The sequence below is a fragment of the Lates calcarifer genome, unplaced genomic scaffold (genome assembly GCF_001640805.2).
Source record: "Lates calcarifer isolate ASB-BC8 unplaced genomic scaffold, TLL_Latcal_v3 _unitig_4112_quiver_405, whole genome shotgun sequence".
NCBI lineage: Eukaryota > Metazoa > Chordata > Actinopteri > Centropomidae > Lates > Lates calcarifer.
This window is the reverse complement of record NW_026116709.1, coordinates 144,542-164,925: the sequence shown is the minus strand read 5'-3', so window position 1 is coordinate 164,925 and position 20,384 is coordinate 144,542. Positions and strand designations below refer to the sequence as shown.

Genomic DNA, 20,384 nt, shown 5'->3' with positions numbered 1-20,384 from the left:
TAATAGTCATTAGGCACACTCATGGCATCAGTATGTCTGTGGGAATATGTTTTTGTTTTGTTTTTTAACAACCTGGGTATTTACATTCTACAGTTAAAAGACTTACATGATTCTGGTGTTCATTTCCAGTATATAAATTTCAGTTGGACTGTTCTCAGGTCAGTTAAATAAATAAATGACAAGAAACCTCTGTGCTGTTGCTTAATGTCTGTGTTTCAGCTTTGGGTGCAAGGTTTGGTTAGAGGGTGATATTATTATTACTATCCCCAGTAAATAATGGTGTCTTTTTAAACATGAGACATGATCATTCAAGTAGACTCATTCTGGACACATGGACACAGTTACTTATGGTTACTTATGTGATCACATAAAAGAACTGTGAACTGAAACATTTCTAGATATAATATTGTACTGCTATGGAACTGGTCTTTCCTCATAAAGTCTGCCAATATCATCATCACAGATCCATCTAATGATGAGTGAGGGGTTATCACAAGATGCATATATATACATATTTAATACACAGACATATCAACTGATGTTGGTATGCCACCTCATGGCAGCGGAAATATGTATTCACTATTAATGACTGTCAAATATAAGTGGAATTTAAGAATCTGGACCATAACTGTTCCTGAGGTGATGATGTGATAATACAGTCTATACAGAACAATTTATCTCACTACTTAAGTGACAAATGCAGATTTAGTATCAGTCTCCAGTTTAACTGATGTAAATACTAAATACTGTCACTGGTGATATTAAATGTTTGGATGGAATTCAAAACACCTTAAACTCCATACTTTTATTTTGAAGAAGAATTTACATTAAATTCCGGTGTTCGTGTGGTCACCTACTTTAATTTGACGCCCGTTCGGCGTAAGGGACGGGCTCCAGGGCATCCACCCTACTGATTGGCTACACAAAGTCCTGTTGTTTCCCCTGAAAATCTTCCAGAAAGAATCAGGATCAGTGGGCCTAACCTATTTCACTTTTCATAGACATGCAGTCAGGTTTAGTCAGAGATGCTGTGAGGTGGCTACTTGTCTGGTGATCAATGTCATTCCTCTTGTCTCATGTTACACTCACTACATTTATTCATCAGCAACCTTGTTGAATTGAAGAGAGCACAGTCGATTCTGGATCATATCTCTTCCTCACACAAACTCTATCTCTCTCTCTTTCTCTCTCTCCCTGACACACACACACACACACACACACACACACACACACACACACACACACACACACACACACGTGATTCACAGGAATGTGAGCGAAAATATTACAAGCACACAGATCTATTCCAGTGACAGTGGTTCCCATGTTCACCAGCCTGTAACAACAACAACAACAATTGAAAAAAAAGATAGAAAATATTGTCTGGACAGGGTGACAGTGACCATCAAGAACACATTTAACTGAGACAAAATTGCTTATTCAGTTCATTTTAAACAAAAGTGTTAAAATTTTATATTTCAGATTCTTGGTCTCTATATGTGTGGTTCCCACCGTGAAGCATGGAGGAGGAGGTGTGATAGTGTGGAGGTGCTATGCTGGTGACACTGGCACTGGCACACTTAACCAGCATGGCAACCACAGCATTCTGCAGTGACATGCCATTCCATCTGGTTTGTGCTTAGTGTGACCGTCATTCGCTTTTCAACAGGAAAATGAAACCAAACACACATCCTGGCTATGTAAGGGCAATTAGACCAAGAAGGAGAATAATGGAGTGCTGTGTCAGGTGACCTGGCCTCCACAGTCACCTGACCTAAACCAAACTGAGATGGTTAGGGATGAGTCGGACTGCAGAGTGAAGTGCTCAGCACCTCTGGGAACTCCTTCAAGACTGTTGGAAAACCATTCCAGGTGACTACGTCATGAATCTGACTGAGAGAATGTCAAGAGTGTGCAAAGCTGCCATCAAAGCAAAAGGTGGCTACTTTAAAGAATCTAAAATATAAAACCTTTTCTAGTTTGTTTAACACTTTTTTGTTTACTACATAACTCCATATGTGTTCCTTCATAGTTTTGATGTCTTCAGTATTAATCTACAATGTAGAAAGTAATAAAAACAAAGAAAACCATTGAATGAGAAGGTGTATCCAAACCTTTGACTGGTACTGTACTTTGAAGGCATTCCTCCAAATTCTGAACTATGTTTCCCTTTTGACACCATTCAGTAGGTGTGACTCCCAAGCAACAACCTGCACAGCTTAAGCTCTTATGACCAATAGATGTTAGACCCCTGTGATTTTGCTCTGTGTATGTGTTTTCACTTAGACAGAGGTATAATGCTTCATGACTTGTCACTGAAAAAGTCCTGCTCCAAAACAACTAAGTATACTGCAGTGACAGGACCTGGCAGTGGCCTTCTTTATGTGTATTGTCTGACACAACAAAGAACCATCAGTCCAATTTAGTATATTTCAGTCAAATGCACATTATGAAAAGTACATAACATGTGTATGTATCATTATGTGACAAAGTTCTATAATGTGCTGCCAACATTTATATTATTTTATAGTCAGAGGTGCCATAATAGTCTAATGTATTGTTGGCTATCTTATCAAAAAAGCCACAGTTCCTATGAAAATATAAAATATATGTATTGTAATTTATTTGATGATTTACATTTCTTATTATAAAATATTGTTGTTATATTTCTGTAATACCTTTATCAGAAAATGTTACCATAAAAAAAAAAAAACATTCTTATCTAATACAGGAAAAGTTAGCAGGACCAATTTTTTCACCAAACAATACCAAATATTTCAAGACATTTAGGGAAGTTCAACAAAGAGAACTTTCAAACAGAGAAGGTATAGAGTATTTGACAGACACAATCAGCACAACAATGGAACATAAAATCTGGAAAACAGTGAGTGTTTTTAAAATGTATTTATTTATTTTACTATACTCTCATAAGAAGCTGATTTTTAAAGGAATAGTTCAACATTTTGGGAAAATCTGGTAAAAGATGATGGTGTATGGAGCCAGAGTTAAGGTAGTTAGCCTAGCTTAGCATAAAGGGTGGAAGTAGAGGAAGCAGCTAGCCTGACTGTCCAAAAGCAGTTTATTTTTTTGTAATTCATTTAGTACATATTATCATTAGTAATTATTAACAAATTATATTACTATTTAACTTTGTATTTGTTTTCTTATTTTTTTCTATTTTTCTACGAGCAAATGTTAACCTCAAACTAGTAAACAACTTTATGTCTAGTTTTCACAACAACACTACCTTATTGTCATAATTATAATCCATGTTGGTGAAGGTCCCTGTCCAATCAACTCTATGAATGGATCAGCGTGTCATCCGGTCTGCTGAGAAGGTGATCGGCTGTAACCTGCCTCCTCTCCAGGACCTGTACACCTCCAGGACCCTGAGGCGGGCAGGAAAAATCATGGCTGATCCCTCTCATCCTGGTCACAAACTCTTCAGGACACTCCCTTCTGGCAGGAGACTGCAGTTCCCCAAAACCAAGACCTCATGCCACAAGAACAGTTTCTTCCCGTCTGCAACTGGGCTCCTCAACAAGATCCACCCCCACCCCACCCCCAACACACATACGCAGACTGTCACAGACTATAATCCCCCCACCCCCCACTACATCGATGTGTTACATTAACGCACATCCGGACAATTACTGCCACCTTGTAACATTTTTGCACTCTACACTTTATACTTTACACTTTACTTTTTAATTATGTATATTTATGTTCCTTGTAAATATAGTTCTTGCTCTTCGCTCTTTTCTGTCCTTTAGCACCAATATACCAAGACAAATTCCTTGTATGTGCAAACTTAGTTGGCAATAAAGCCTTATTCTGATTCTGATTCTGACTTATATTTAATGTGGGAGAGGAAACAGGAATGTCCACATATACATATAAAATCAGTTTATTCATAAATAGAGAGCATTGCCAAGTTAAATACACAAGTGTTTTGTAAAACTCACTTGTCTCTCTTGTGTTTATACTAAAACGTGTACATCTACTGCAGACAGTGTTAGAGGCTGAGGGTGTGCTGAAGCAGATGGATATTAGCAAGGCCTGCTACATGTGTGGGACTGACCCCTGGTCCAGTGTTCAGACTCTTTGGGTATGTGACGGTGTTTGGGTGCTTTAGGAAGGAAGTGGGTCTGTGTTTGCTGTATCTCCACCTCAGCCCAGATGGAATCTATACTGCATGTTAACTAGCTGCTACACTCATTCAGAAAACACATGCAGAATATAGGAGTGTTCGCTGCTCTTCATTTAGCCCTCCTCCCCCTCTGACTCCGACTCTGTGGGCAGGAAGAAAAGAAAGCATGAGTTGGCTGCTCCATCTGCTGGTTACACTGACAATTACAATTATTTGGGTACATCACTGACCCTAATGGCTTGGAAGCTGATTCCTGCCAGGCAAATAAATACATAGATGATAAAATAAAATTATAAACGTAGGGATTCTCATGAGCACATTGCTGTAAGTCAAATAATGCTGTATCCCTTGCTTCTAAGTTAGTATAAGCAATCATTATCACTATCATAATTATTTCTCTGTAAGTGAAATTGCACTGTGACAATGTTATACCTGATAAACACAATAATATTCACATATTTGACTTAATAATTACCTTGAAATACTATTATAAGTGTGAGTACTTATTAGTTATAATATTGTTATTTTACCCAAAAAAGATAATACTGAATGTAAATATGAGGTACTTGCTTTTAATGTTTGAGTCCTGTTACTGTGGTATATTATCTTCAACTAAACATTAAAAACTGTTTATATTAATACATGAAGAAAGTATAACCAGTGTTATATGAATTTGATACAGTTATTTTTCAAAATCAAATACCCCATTTATATGCTTTAATGAAAAACTGTACAGTATTGTAGTTATGAAAAATACTTACATTTGTGGTTCTCCTTAAATATTTATTCTAAGTCATCTTATTACATAAAAGAAATATTTTAGTCTCTCTTTTGTTTAGTTATTACTAATTTACTATGTAAAAATGAGACAAATTACATCCCATTTTGACAAAATATGACCCAGCATGTTTGGTTGCAGTGAAAGGGTCTGGAGGGCATGAAGCAAAGAAACTAATATTGTTATTGCCTTCTTCAGCATTCTGGAGCCACTCAACAAACTTCTTCATCTGTTCCAGGAAGACACTCTTCCCTTTAGCTGCGTGGGCATCTTTGTACCACTTCAAGATGGCCTCCTCACTCAGGACATCAGCTGAGATTAGAAAGAAAAACTTTCAGTGCTGGGAGCTTAAAACTTCTATTCATGGACACCAAAGACAACACATCTGAAGAGAAACAAGTGGAAGAGGAATAAAAACTGGATGCAAAAGGATACAAGAGATAGACTTAATGTAATATCAGTGTGTGAGATGCTGACCTTTGTAGAAAAGCACCACTATCTTAGAGAAGGACTTCATGAAGTGGATGTTGTCGTAGCAGTACTCCTGGATCTTTAGCAGCAGCACTAACTCAGACTGACCTTGGGTGCTGAACACTGCCAGCAGAGGAGCATAGTGCTGAGAGAGAAAGCACAAACAGTTACATGACAACCACCTGACCCTGAATATCTACAATGATCAGCCATAACACTAAAACCACTTGTATAATGTTGTGTAGGTCCCCCTTGTTTTGCTAAAACAGCTCTGACCCATTAGGGAATAAAAGGGACCTCTGAGGGTGTCCTGTGGTGTCTGCCACTGGGACACTGCCAGTGGATCTTTTGGGTCCAGTGAGTTGTGAGGCAGGGCCTCCAACATTTTGTTCTGAACTTTATTTGAACAGCCACTAAAAATGGCCTCTGTTGTAATCTCTATCGGTTTTCTTCTAAATACAGTGTTTCATGATTGGGCTTTAGTAGTATGAACTGATGAGAGACATTGTGTCGTACAGCTGTGTGAGACCCACTTTGAGGTGTTTGAGTGCCTGCTCTGTGACCAGCTCCTCCTTCTTGTTCCACTCCACAGCATTCATCAGGCAAGTCCACAGCAAGCCAATCACAGCCTGCTCCTGCAGCTCGTTCCTCTTCATCTCCTCCTTCACATATACAACCATCTGAACACACACACACACACACACACATTGATCTCAGTCACTTTTGTGGACATTACAAAGACTTGCACCCATTTCCTGGTGACCTACCCTGACCCCGACCTAACCATAGCTTAACCATGACACACATACCAGATAGTACAGTACAATTTGTAAACACTGATAGTATTGACAGTATACTTCCTGCACTGTTGGAACCCCAGCTGTCCTTACCTCTCTGATGGGGCACTGCTGGGACAGGCGTTCCTGCAATTCTTTCTGCAGCTCTTTGCGGGTTCCCCGGCTCTGCTGCATATGCAGGAAGTCAGACAGCTCCTTGAGCCCTGCTTCATTGAAGTACTTAGAAAAATGCTCCACATTCTGCTTACTGGCAGGAAACAACTCCTGAAGTCAACATAGGTAAGAAACAACATCTGTTTAACAATGAAGAGAAAAATAAAAGCCATTGCTTTAGAATCAATAAAATGTAACAGCTCATCCTCTTACAGACGGATCAAAGTGAACTAAGACTGATGCACAGATGTCTCTTAAACTGTATTATGTGGATTTAACCCCACAGCTCCTTCTTTTGTAAGGTCTAATCACATTAAACTGATCACACAAAAGTCCTTCACTGGGATTTGGACAGTATTGTCTAAGTTTATGTCTTTGTCTGCATCCTTATTTATAAGACTTTCACCCCAGCAACAGACAGGAGAAGTTTCTACTATCAGTCATAGTTTGGCCTAAACAGTAGACCATTGTGGAACCCTATGGAGGTGTTTAGGACTATTAGTGTGAATGTAAGGTTTATAGAATATATTAAAGCACACGAGACGTAAGAAAATTCCCTCACATTGATGAAGCTAATTGATAGGTGATCCCAGTGTAATGAAAATCAACCAAATAAAACATAACGTAGACAACCACATCACAGTACAGAGACAGGAGAGAGCTGGACCTAGAAAATATTAGCTGGTATCGTACAGCAGTTCCACTACCTGACAAAGATTTATTTTTATTGATTATGTGACAGAGCTCAAAATCACTGGTTGACAGATGAACACAATCACCATGGAAACTCTCCTGATGACTAATACATGCGGTCTTGTACTGGTAACCCTCATGGTTACTCTGAGGCTATTCCAGAGAAACCAAACTCTCACAAAGCTCCTGGTGGAGCACCTGTTGAGCCTTGTTTTTTTCTTACCAGAAGTCTTTTATCCAGGTTTGCCTTCCTCAAAGATGAAGTTACTGAATTGGCATCTTTCTCTGCAATCCATGCTTTGAACATCTTCACAGCAAAAGATGCAGAAATCCCTGAAAAATGATGCCCAGAACACAAAAGTGAAATGGAAGAGTCAGATCAGAGGAATAGAGGACGACACAGGAAGTTTGACACAATGCTTGAACATAAAAAACTGAATTTGTGACATGACTTTTTTGCTGTACTGATGGAATTAGAGCTGTGGAAATGTACCTCATACAGACTTAATCAAAACAACAGTTACATTTGGAGGAATTCTTGGTGATCCAGGCAAAAGTAAAAATAGAAATAAAGGTCTAAATATATTAAAATCTAAATAAATATTCTTTGTTGTCTGTACCCTCTTACTACCCCAGTAACTATTAGTCTAATCTTAAAAATCTCAAGAACTTCACTGCTTACTACCGAGCACTGCAAATCCAAATCCACCTCCACTGCCCCCAGGTAGATGTACTGTTGACAGTACGACAGTAATCTATTGTCATGATAACTTCTCCTGTAGCATTAAGCAGAGTTGGATCCTTTTATACCTTCTTTGACCACACTTTCAGTGAAGAGACTGGTGATGATGGGAGGTGGTAGTGTGCTGTTGGCCAGCAGGATGCCAGTCAGCATGGCTAGCTTGGTCTGCTCCGACTCACTGAAGGCCTTAAGGAAAAGTAGCAGCTACACAACAACACAACAGCACACTGTGAGTCTCATTTTACGAATGGAGCACCCCAACACCTATATGAAAATCAGCTCAGTATGAACAAAAGATGCTTATACAAATCATATGAATTAGAAACTAGTGATTAGAAACCAGTCTTAATGTTGCAGCTTTAATTTACTGAATGAATGTATTTCATTGAATAAATGTGGGTTACATTTTTTCTTTGCCAGCAATCATCTTCTCGTCTCTCAGTGGATGGAAAACTCCAAATCCAAAAACCAAATATGCAATCTACAATTATATAAATAATGTACAACATCCATCCATCTGTAATAGCACTTTAAGTAAGAAATATGGCCAATAACTTATTAATTAAATTAAATTAAAGAAGGTCAGTGTCTGAACTAATGGTTTGATAGAGTAATGGATTCATGCTGTTGATGCCAAATTCTGACCCTACCATCTGCTGCCTCAGCAGAAATCCAGATTTATCAGATATGTTTTTTCAGTCTTCAATACTCCACAGTTCTGGTGAGCCTGTGTCCACTGCAGCCTCAGATTTCTGTTCTTGGTTAACAGGATTCTTCTGCTGTTGTAGCCCCTCTGCTTAAAGTTGTGGATTCTTAGAATCTAGCCTGCTCACCAGAGTGGTTATCTGAGTCAAGGTAACCTTTCGATCAGTCTGGTCATTCTCCTCTGACCTCTCTCATCAAAAACAGCATTTCTGTGTGCAGAGCTGCTGCTCACAATTTAGAGTAAACTTTGGAAACTGAGGACCAGCTGATTGGATAACTGCATGAATAAGCAGGTGTGTTCCTGTCAAAGTACTCTGTAAGTATGAGTTATAATAATGGTCTCACAAACTATATAAAGACTGTACAGAGAATAAAGAATGACTTTGGATGCAGCTATGTTACACTGATACACCTATTAAGGCAACACCTTTATGATTTCTTCCTCAAAGGCCTTCTCCAGATATTTATATCTCCGGATGAGCTTACTGAAAACCTGCAATCACAAAATAGACAGTTCCATAATTAGCAAAGTAGCAAACAATATGCTTATATGATGTTAACAGAATACCTTTGGGTTCTGTTGCACAGTCAGTATGAGGCTGAATGTGGGTATACCTGAGCATGCAGGCGTAGAGCAGCATGGCTTTCGTCTGTGGTGAACACACAGTATGCTGTCACCTTGGTCTTGTCACTATCATCGATACGAGTACCTCCAGGAGCTGAGGAGAGGAACAGGAGGTTTTAAATGGCAGCTTTAGTCACTGAGTTATTGAGAGCATGGCCTGTCCCAAGCTGGATGGGCAAAGCAGGACAGGACAGGTCATGTGATGGCCACCAAGCTGATTTGAGATTTTTATGTTTAGGCAGCTTCAAACAAGTTCAATTGCTTTTCTGATGTTGTAGGATTTGATGATTAATGCTTTACTTGCGACCCAACTGACAGTGAACTCATACACTGAAAATATTTTTCATTTCTAAAGCTATTCTAAAGCTAAGATTGAAACAGCTATGAAATTCACATCATCAGAGGCATATTTCCCCTTCAATGTATTTATAATTTCATCATCTCATCCGTAGTCAGACTCCAGTGGTCCCCACGACTACGTTGTTCAATTAGCCGCGCTGGATGAGTGAGCATGAATGTTGGAGGAGAAAGTGATGGAAACAAAATAAGTACATAAAACAAACTGTTTTTAATTAATAACGATGTTAGCCACCGTGTGTTATGTTTTTGCAGCCACAAATTCGGTTGTTTTTTCATGATTCGACATGACATGGTTATTAGCCCTGTATGGTTCGCTAATGCTAACATTACCTAGCTTGTCACTGTAGAGTGTTGAACAATATTGTTAGCAAACTTCATTTTTTAGATGACTTTACAGCATTTTTAGGCAGTAGACTGCCTTTTTGACACATACATTTGCTTGATTTACCTGCCACTCACATGTGTCGGGTTGGACTCAGGCAGAAGGCTGAAAGCTATGGTAATGTTCAGGGTTGTGAAAGGATAGGAGGTAAAAACTCTGATGACACAAACCTTTCTGTTACCTTTTCTACTCAGAACACCAAAAGACAACAGGCACGATGAAAAACTACCTCTGAGTGGCAGCTTTCTCACCATAGCAGAGCACCTCAGACTGATATGGAAGCCCATTTCGACCAGTATAAGAAAGAAACTGCCTGTGTTAAGTCCAAATCATGAGATAAAAAGTCATAATTATGAGATAATGTCGAAATTATGAGATAATAAATTGAAATTATGAGATTATGTCAAAATTGTGAGATTAAAAAATATGATGAAGTAATGTCGAAATTATGAGAAGTTGAAATTATGAGGTAATGTCGAAATTCTGAGATAATAAACAGAAATTACGAGATAGTAAATTGAAATTATGAGATGTCAAAATTATGAGATAATAAATTGAAATTATGAGATAATGTCGAAATTGTGAGATTAAAAAAATATGATTATGAGATAATGTTGAACTTATGAGAAATGGAAATTATGAGGTAATGTCGAAATTACGAGATAATAAACCAAAATTATGAGATAGTAAATTGAAATTATGAGGTAATGTCGAAATTCCGAGATAATAAACAGAAATTACATCTCATAATTGCAATTTACTATCTCGTAATTTCTGTTTATTATCTCGGAATTTCGACATTACCTCATAATTTCAATTTCTCATAATTTCGACATTATCTCATAATCATATTTTTTTAATCTCACAATTTCGACATTATCTCATAATTTCAATTTATTATCTCATAATTTTGACATTATCTCACAATTTCGACATTATCTCATAATTTCAATTTATTATCTCGTAATTTTGACATCTCATAATTTCAATTTTATGAGAAGTTGAAATTATGAGGTAATGTTGAAATTCCGAGATAATAAACAGAAATTACGAGATAATAAATTGAAATTATGAGATAATGTCGAAATTGTGAGATTAAAAAAATATGATTATGAGATAATGTCGAAATTATGAGAAGTTGAAATTACGAGGTAATGTTGAAATTCCGAGATAATAAACAGAAATTACATCTCATTAATCATATTTTTTTAATCTCACAATTTCGACATTATCTCATAATTTCAATTTATTATCTCATAATTTTGACATTATCTCACAATTTCGACATTATCTCATAATTTCAATTTATTATCTCATAATTTTGACATTATCTCATAATGTCAATTTATTATCTCATAATTTTGATTTATTATCTCAAAATTTCGACATTACCTCATAATTTCAATTTATTATCTCATAATTTCGACATTATCTCATAATTATGACTTTTTATCTCATGATTTGGACTTAACACAGGCAGTTTCTTTCTTATACTGGTCGAAATGGGCTTCCATATCTTCCATATTTGTTTTAATCTCACAATTTCGACATTATCTCATAATTTCAATTTATTATCTTGTAATTTTGACATCTCATAATTTCAATTTTATGAGAAGTTGAAATTATGAGGTAATGTTGAAATTCCGAGATAATAAACAGAAATTACGAGATAGTAAATTGAAATTATGAGATAATGTCGAAATTGTGAGATTAAAACAAATATGATTATGAGATAATGTCGAACTTATGAGAAGTTGAAATTACGAGGTAATGTTGAAATTACGAGATAATAAACCAAAATTATGAAATAGTAAATTGAAATTATGAGATAATGTCGAAATTATGAGATAATAAAGTGGAATTATGAGATAAGAAGTCATAATTATGAGATACACTGACATTATGAGATGATAAATTGAAATTATGAGATGATAAATCAAAATTATGAGATAAAAAGCCATAATTATGAGATAATGTCAAAATTATAAGATACACAACACTCAAAGTAGCAGTTCTTTGGTGTGACTTCTCTTATTCAACTTGACAACGAAATGGATTGTGAGCACATTGAAGACTATTTTAAACAGGGCTTTACAACAGATAAAATACTTAATTTGCTTGCTGATTCACAATGGATTATATGGAGCAAACACACCTTAGAAAAGAGAAGCAGCTCTTGTGTAGACAGAATAAAATTGATGTGGCTGAAGTGGCAATCTTCATTGAACAGCAACTGGAAACATCTGGTTGGTGTCATGGTTACCTAATTTAGGATAACATATTGTTGGCATGGCGAGGACAGCTAGGTGTGCCACTGGAGTGCATGCAGACTTTTCCAAATTATTATCTCACTTTCAACGTATCATCTCATGATTATGACTTACTATCACTTTGACTTAATGTGAGCAGTTTTTTTTCTTATACCGGTGGAAATGAGATTTCATAGGCTGAAAACATTTGAACATCTAAAAAAAAAATGATACTTTTATTTCCAAGTTGCAGACACAAATGGTAGGTATTGCTGTAACAGCTGAGAAAGATACTGTCTCTCTGTGTGGCCAAGACAAAGTACAGAATTTTCTAATGACTCTTTTACTAGTTTAAGAAAAACATTGTACACATTGCTTTCTTTATCTGCACTATCAATTAAGAAGCTGATAGTGTGCTATGTTGCCTACTAACTGACATTATCTTGTATTAATATACTCATAATTCCTTATTTGAACAAGATCCTCAAGATCAAAGAAAATGCTGCAACTTGTTGAGTCTTACAGTGATCATCTTAAAACAGGTAGTTCACACACAAAAGATACTAGATGTCTTAAGGGTCTTTATAAAAAAAGTGGAATTAAAAGATAATACAGTGCAGAATTTTTGTGCTCAGTTCACACAATCCTGTTTTCTCTCTCAGTACCACGAGTGAAACAAACTGTTATGATTAGGTAATGTACGGAAGTCTAACTAGATGGCTTACATTCAGACAGTGAAGGTGTGTTATCAGTTAGCTGTCAGTATCTTGTATCAATATTCTCATAATTCCTTATACAGGATCCTCAAGATCTAAGAAAAGATAGCAACCTGTTGAGACTGAAAGTGAAGACCCAGAAACAGGGATTTCTTAGACTACATGCACTGGAATATGTGCACATTAGTTTAACTTGCTTTTGAGATAATGGTGTCAGTGTTGAAAACATGTCAATAGTTTACTGTAACTTCATAAATATGTATTTTGGGTGACTATCATTCTCAGTGACAATAAATACACCACCAATCTTTGTACTTTAACTAATAAATATACAAATAATGGTTACAAAGAAGTTCATAGTTGATAGAAGTAATATTAATGGTTATTACATACATCATTTCAGGTATTACCTTTCAGGTATTACCTTTGAGAGTCACTGCTTGATAATGTCACACGTCTTACTATTTGCATAGCTCTTTCATCAATTTATGATTACCTGAATTTGTTTTCAACATCTTTTTGTTACTCATTGTTACTATATGACAAATATTATGGACAGGCAGCAGTCATTTTCTTGTTGTTTCCATGTTTAGAAATGCTGTCACTTAAAGAGTCCTTTTCTGCCAGAGTTCTGAACACATTACTCACCTCTTGATTTTTTGCTGAGCTGTTTAATTTTGTATTGTCAACTGTGTAAATCTCAGGGTCTCACTATATAATAATACAATATAATGTGATCAGTAAAATCACCAAATAGGTGAATTTCAAATAATCCTAAATACATTTAAAATATGTAAGTGCTATCCTGAGACTGAAAAAAGGAAACCTCATGTTACTATGCATAAGGGGTCTCCCACTTCTTCTGTCAAAGGTCCACTTAGCTGCTCTCAGAGCTAGGTTGAAAATGTCACTGAAGAATGCAGTCCTGATTTTTTTGATATTGTTGTTATACATCATCTGTGGATCTGCATTGATTTTAAAATAACCTATTAGTCTCAACTGTGAAATGTACTGACCCCAGTCCCATTCTGAATGTCAGTGCAGATCTGAAACTAGGTATATATGGCACCAGGCAGCAGAAAAAGCTGCTTACTGACCAACAGCAGGTGATCATCAGGTCTTAAGAATCTCAGAGAGAGATACCACCTCTCTTCTCACAGTGGAGTATAACCTCATTACTCAAGTACTTTGTAAAAGTAGTCATTGGTTTTGCTTGTGTTCTTTATTCTGTTGTCAGCCAGTCAGTGCAGACAGCCCAACATTTCATGCATTAACTTGTATTCCTGGAGATTTCCAGTTTATTCTACAGTGTAAATTATATCAGGTTGGGTACCATGCCAGTCTATATGAGTAATACCGTTTAAAAAAGAGGTTATAGGTGCTGTGGTATGTTTTTTTTAATAGAAAAAACCCTGAAAGCTGTCACTGAACCTGGTAAAGTACCTGGCAAATCTGAGTGTGCTGCCTGCATTAAGGCCTCACCTGAAGCACTGAAAAACAGAAACTTAAAGTGCAAGAAGAATTTACTAAACAACACTGCACCTGGTCTTTCCATTTGCACTTGTACTTATTATGCATGTGTTGAGGATACATGTGTTGATATTATTAAGTTCAGTACACTATACAGCCACCTGTATAAGAGCATACCTGTCATGTATGAGCGAGTGGGAGCTCTTATTGTGAAATGACTGCTATGGTTACTCATGGATAGCATGGTGGATATTCATAAAGTAATACTTGTACTGTCAAGTAACATATACTAAGATAGAACTTGGGATGCATGTGAGATGCTGAAGTTTTGTCAGTTTTGTTTAGAGGAAAAGTTTTCTGTTGCTTCTGTCAACCTCTGGGAGGCTCCTCTGTGTAATGTTTGGTCCAGTGTTATCTTGTTGGTTGTGTCACCACCAGAAAACCAGTTTGCGAGTCAGCTCACTAATGCACTGTACTGCGGAGGGAACAAATCAGGGGGCCAACTGTGAATCCAGTGTTTATATATTAAATAAATGCAACTGACATTTTGAAATACATAAGTTTAACCTATCTCTACTTTTTACACAGTTGATGTAGTACGTTGGTCCCCACAGGGACTAAAATTCAGGTTTAAAATTTAGGTTTGAGTATTTGATGTTTCATGTGATTTTTGTCTTAGCAAAAATTTATTAGCAATTTAGCAGTTAAAATTAGTCTCTAGACTACTCAGAAAAGGTGGATACCACGGAGACCCTTCCAGTCAGTCGGTCCCACGGGGTAGTAAAAATTGGTGTGTGTGTGGTTATAAGCTTACAAAGTATGTGAGGAAAAACAGATCTGACAGATTATTGCTCCATGCCATATTTTCCCCTGTCAACATGCTTTTCAGCCATTTATAATCAACACAGTAGTCTACAAAATGTCTTGCCTTTCACTTGTAGGTAACTGTGACCCAAAGTGTTATTTTTATCAGCATGGCAGACAAGTACCTGGACACAGGAGTTACTTAAGTAACTATAATTCTGAGTATAGACGATCTCCAGAGATGGCATGTAACAATCTGTAGGATTTCCACCATCTCTGCTGCTCAGAAAATGAAACAGAACTCTTGACTCAGCTGGGAGCTGATTTGTGGTTTTACATCTTTCAATGGGCATATTTGCACATCAGATTGAATGTACTTGTACTTTGGGGGTGTGTAATAGAGGACAAATTCACAGATTTTTAAAAATATTTTGGGGGGTATAAACTATGGAATAAAGTAAAGATTCTGCAGGTAGATGCAATGAACACTCAACAGGCATTAATTTTCAAAAAGTCAAAAAAGTAATAAAAGCTAAACAAGCTGGAGACTTTAATTCTCTGATGCTTAATGAGGAGATCTCTTTGATTAGTGGGTATTACAGTGTTAATCTGATCTCTCTGTCCTTGTGAACAGAGCAGCCCTGGACTAAACTGGTGTAATACTTGCCTGGATACGAACACTGACTGCTTTTCAAATGTGTACGGAGGAATACTGATGGTCAATACAAAATACAAACTCAACATCCTCTCTCTCTATAGGAACAGCAGGGTTTTATACTTATATTGCTTTCTATCAGCTGATAATGAGATTATTTGATCACAGCTGTTGACATGGTTATCCTAATATTATAATATTATAATGACATTACATTTCTGTGTTCAAGACTTAAATTCCCTTTGGAACAATGTGATTTCAGTTAAGAATAATAGTCCTACTGCATATTGTAATAGAAATCAATTACAATGGATCTCAATTACAATGTGAAGTTAAAGGGAAATATTTCCAACTCACTTGACTAAGTGTATACAGTCATCCAGATATATTCTAATTAATTTCTAATTAATCTGAGATCCTCAGCCGATCTAGACAGTCACAGTGACACTCACCAAGCATGCTTCCTGCGATGAGGATGTCAAACAGAGTGTCTGCATAGCGTCTGTAGTCCAGTCGTGATCCTGTGATATCTAGAAACTTGGCTACAGCATCCAGGTCGCCACCTGCTTCATTGAGGCCTGCAACAATTGTGTCTCGAAAAACTGTTGGTTCGAACTTCTCCTTTTCATCTAGGACAGAAGATCATATAATCAGGGCAGAAAAGATCAAATGTGCCTATCAGTGTCTTTTTCACTTACTTTTATAAACTTATAAACATAGCTCATATTTTCTAAACTTCATAGTGTTTTAGATTCAACTTGTTCCACCTTTAAGGCACCCATTGGTTTCCATTCATTTCAGACTATTTGTCATGCTAGAACAAATAAATGATAAAGATTACGAATGCTTCACTCCTTATTGTAGGGGTCGCTTTAATGGTGGGTTCACAAAGTTCATAAAATTTCACAAATTCACCAGAAAAAGCTCTGTCCCTTTAGATCTAACAACTTTGGTCTAAAAGACAAATAAGACGAATATTTACCAATCATGACAGTACAGGAAACACCAACCCACACACTTTATTTGTATTTGATTTGGTACTGCACTGTTACTTTGAGGCACTGTAGGCTGCTACTGTATTGTATATACTGTGTCTGCTGTACTATACTGTCCTAACCAACATGATCACCAAGAGTATCTTAGACCTTTGTTTAAAGATACTATTGTAGCTGATTCTTTCCTATAACCCAGAACCCTGCAGGCTAGCAGAGAAGTAAGCTGCTCAACTTAATGCAGTGTTTCCTCTACCATTGTCTTGGAAAGGCAGCCCACCAACTTCAACCCCAGAAGAAGAAGAAACCAAAGAAAAAAAAGTTAAAATCAAAACATTTTAAAAAAGTAGATATTTTATTTATGTTTAACTAAATTATGTGCAATCGTTTCAGCTCAGTGTGAGATGCTGTCATGTTTTGTTATCAGTTACAGTCACATTTGCCACCTCTCATCCTGTTTCACATGCACCTCTGCTCTGTGTGCATGTGTAGCTTCTCTGCACACACACCAGGAGTGGAGGAGCAGAGGAATACAGGTTAAGAGCTCATCACATTAAGCGGAATAAAGGCTCCTACAGGTGTTATAACTCTGTAAAGTCATGGATGGACAGATGTCAACCCCCCAAATGTATGAAAGTCAGCCCAAAATATAACCACTGCCCAAAGTTCTTGTACAGTTGCTCGTGTTCAAAAAAACAAAAAAGAAAATGTTGTTACTCTGTGCTGCTGTGGCTGCTTTGTTTACTGACAAAATGATTAAAAGTTACTATTTCTTCTGTAAAAAGTTTTGGTGTCAGTACTGAAACTCATGGATCATATCAGTGCTAGTACTGAGAAATGTCAAATAATACTCAGCCTTAGCAGTGACTGGGCAGCAGGATACTCTGGGTGTCATCAAAGCTCAACAGTCCTAGTCTAAATCTCATCTGTATTCCATTCAATGAGGAGTTTGCATGTTCTCCCTGTTTGGGTGTTAAGACTCATTTAGTCTGTGTGTGTGTGTGTGTGTGTGTGTGTGTGTAAGCATGTGTGTATATGTCTTAATAGCTAGTCAGTGAAACACTGCCTGACAGAAACAGCCTGTTAAAACTGTAGTGGGCTGCACACCAGCTGGGAGGGAGTATAAATGGTATGTGTGAAAACACTGTGTATACACGTGTGTTTATCAGTTTGGGTGAACGTCACCATTGCCTTATAGCTCATACAAGGCTCATATGAAGCCAGTACTCGATCTGGTACTCACCCCTTTTCCTGGTCTTAAACCTCTGGCCTGTGAGCACTGGCTTCTGCTGCTTACCGGTATTCATACAAGTCCTGAAAGTACAAACAGATAGCTAGTCTAACATGCTTCTATAAAAGATAGGCCACTTGGGTTAGGGTTACAGTTAAATTTTGCCCATAATTATTACTTTGTAATATGCCTTTATTATGTCTGCATGATACAGTTCTTTTTTTATCTTTAATACTATTTTTATACTACCCTCTTCTGAAGGTTGCATTGGACATAGAACTCATGTCACATGAGACTGACAATGAATCTGAACTAACTTGAAGTCTCTGCTCAGCAGAAGCCCTTGCTAAACCCACTGGAGTGGTCACTTTTACATTTTCAATCTAAAAGAAAGTAGCTGTACTGGAAATGTAATTTCCTTTTCTACATAGATTCTTTTCTACTTTGAGGTGAAAGGTCATGCAGTTGCTAACTTTATATCTACAACCTCTAATTTCAGTTGTGCAAACCCCCAAGGGCTTGAAAAAAGTAACAGACAAGCTGTGCTGCCCAAATTTAACATGCCAGGTGCTCGCGCTGTGTAGGACTTAACATAACTTTGACACACATCCTATGCTGTTGGCTACAATGGCTTAAGAAATAAATTGCCCATTTCACATAAAAAATAAATAGGGGCAAACTTTGCATTGTGATGCACAAATGCCAATAGCTGTTTCACTGAGCTTTGGAAACCAGACTGTGCTTAACTGCCATTATGATCCAATATTCAACTCATTCAAAAATCTATTTCTGCCTCTAGAACAGCTCCTCCTCTGAGAATTATGTTTCAAAAAAGGTAAAAACTGTCTGCTTACCAGTGGTAAGTTCTTTGTGCTGCCTGTAAGTGTGTTGGTCTGTGTTGACTGACTGAGTGTCATTCCGCCTGCTAACCTTGTGCTCTGCTCTATATATAGTGGGCTCATCCCTGCGGTGTAAACCTGCCTCTTACTCTTAGGCACAGGACACGTGTCATATTACTCAGAGTGTGTCTAACTCATTCTCTCTCATTCACATATGCATATAAATACATGGTATATTAGTTTATTTATTAGGATGACACAGCTTATTACTACAGTTTGCCAGAAAAGCAGCAGCAGGACTTTACTGTGCTCTGGTAGACAGGTAGCAGTTCTGCCGGCTGGGTCATGGATTACAGCACTTTCTAATCCACAACATCAATCCCTGCTGTCTGGAGCAGACGCTGTGTCAGTTCATTGCCATCACTCACTTACTCACACACAGATTAGGAGGAACAGAGCTGGACTAGCCTGTCTGCTCACACAGTGTTGCTGACTGTTGCAGCCAGTCCTTTAAACCACATTTCCTCTCATGGCCGCCACATGCTGGCTTCATAATTCTACAAGGTACTTAAGTTTTATTTCCTCAGGGAAGTTGTTATTAAGAGCAATCCTTCTGGTACCTGTTCCCACTCACTCAGTTCAACACATTCACAACTGCCCAGTACAACCACAGACTGACCTGTCAGCCACAGAGCAACCTCATTTGCAGCTTCTAGAATCCTAATTAAAGAGATAATATGTATACTATTTTTTATGAGGCTGCACTGCTCTTGTTTTCAGACTCTCTGGCTGGCATGGCTACTGAAACAGGTTTCTCTACAGACTGCTTAAACATCAGACTTATAGACTTATAGGATGAATAGCACATTTATCATTTCATGGTGTGTTAAACCCTGATGACAGGTGACACTGAAGGACACCTCCAACATCCACTGAACAACACACTGGACATGTTGTCCATTAAGGACAGAGTACGACAGTATATGTTAGTGAAGGCCTGTAAGTCAGCAACTTCAACAAACACAGATGACATTAACATTATAATGGTTTGCATTCTTCAGATTACTGCTGTTTGTAGCTGGCGCTATCTAGCAGTTTTTTACACTGTACTGAGAGCATCTCAAAAAAACATTAATGCAGTTCTTACCGAAAGGACGAAAAAAAAGGTCTGGTGTAAATACGGTACATCAGAAATGTCTTCTCAGCCTCAAGTTTCATTAGCTACAAAGTCCTATCATGTCGCAGGTTGCTGTTTGCCTATTGTAATGTTTTGTCATATTCTTTTGTATTTGAATGTGGGAAATAAATGTAAACATTTGAATCATCTTGTGCCTCTAAAATATGCTGTTCATATATTTGTTTGAAAAATGTATCTGCCTGTAATCTTGTCTCGTTCCTCACCTGAGACACAGTGGCATTATGAATGAACTGAACACAGGCAGACCAGATTTCACCTTACAAAATTTGCTTGGCTGCTGCAGCGGCATCTGGTGATTACTTTCCTGTTAGGGAAATAACACAGGTACAGTCTAGACCATAAGTATTGGGACATATATTCTTCACTTGCATGGT

At 37.3% G+C, this 20,384-nt stretch overlaps 1 protein-coding gene across 1 annotated transcript; it reads right to left on the bottom strand.

The window, feature by feature from the left end:
- Nucleotides 1-3,891: 3,891 nt before the first annotated feature.
- On the bottom strand, nt 3,892-18,927 carry LOC108896369 (eIF5-mimic protein 1). Its single transcript, XM_018695464.2, has 12 exons — nt 18,828-18,927; nt 17,986-18,056; nt 16,203-16,379; nt 9,105-9,208; nt 8,917-8,982; nt 7,853-7,988; nt 7,266-7,375; nt 6,290-6,460; nt 5,933-6,079; nt 5,406-5,544; nt 5,118-5,240; nt 3,892-4,292 (listed from the first exon to the last, which is right to left on the bottom strand). Exons 2-12 carry the CDS (start codon nt 18,047-18,049, stop codon nt 4,264-4,266), a joined length of 1,266 nt encoding a protein of 421 aa, XP_018550980.1. The 5' UTR covers nt 18,050-18,056; nt 18,828-18,927; the 3' UTR covers nt 3,892-4,263.
- Between the last annotated feature and the right edge of the window lie 1,457 nt (nt 18,928-20,384).

Excerpts from the sequence above, each read along its gene's own strand:
- LOC108896369 (XM_018695464.2), bottom strand. The coding sequence starts at position 18,049 with ATGAATACCGGTAAGCAGCAGAAGCCAGTGCTCACAGGCCAGAGGTTT. Across the intron at positions 7,376-7,852 it reads TGAAAGTGTGGTCAAAGAAG|GGATTTCTGCATCTTTTGCT; the intron begins GTATAAAAGGAT and ends ATCATTTTTCAG. Across the intron at positions 6,080-6,289 it reads AGCAGTGCCCCATCAGAGAG|ATGGTTGTATATGTGAAGGA; the intron begins GTAAGGACAGCT and ends GTGTGTGTTCAG.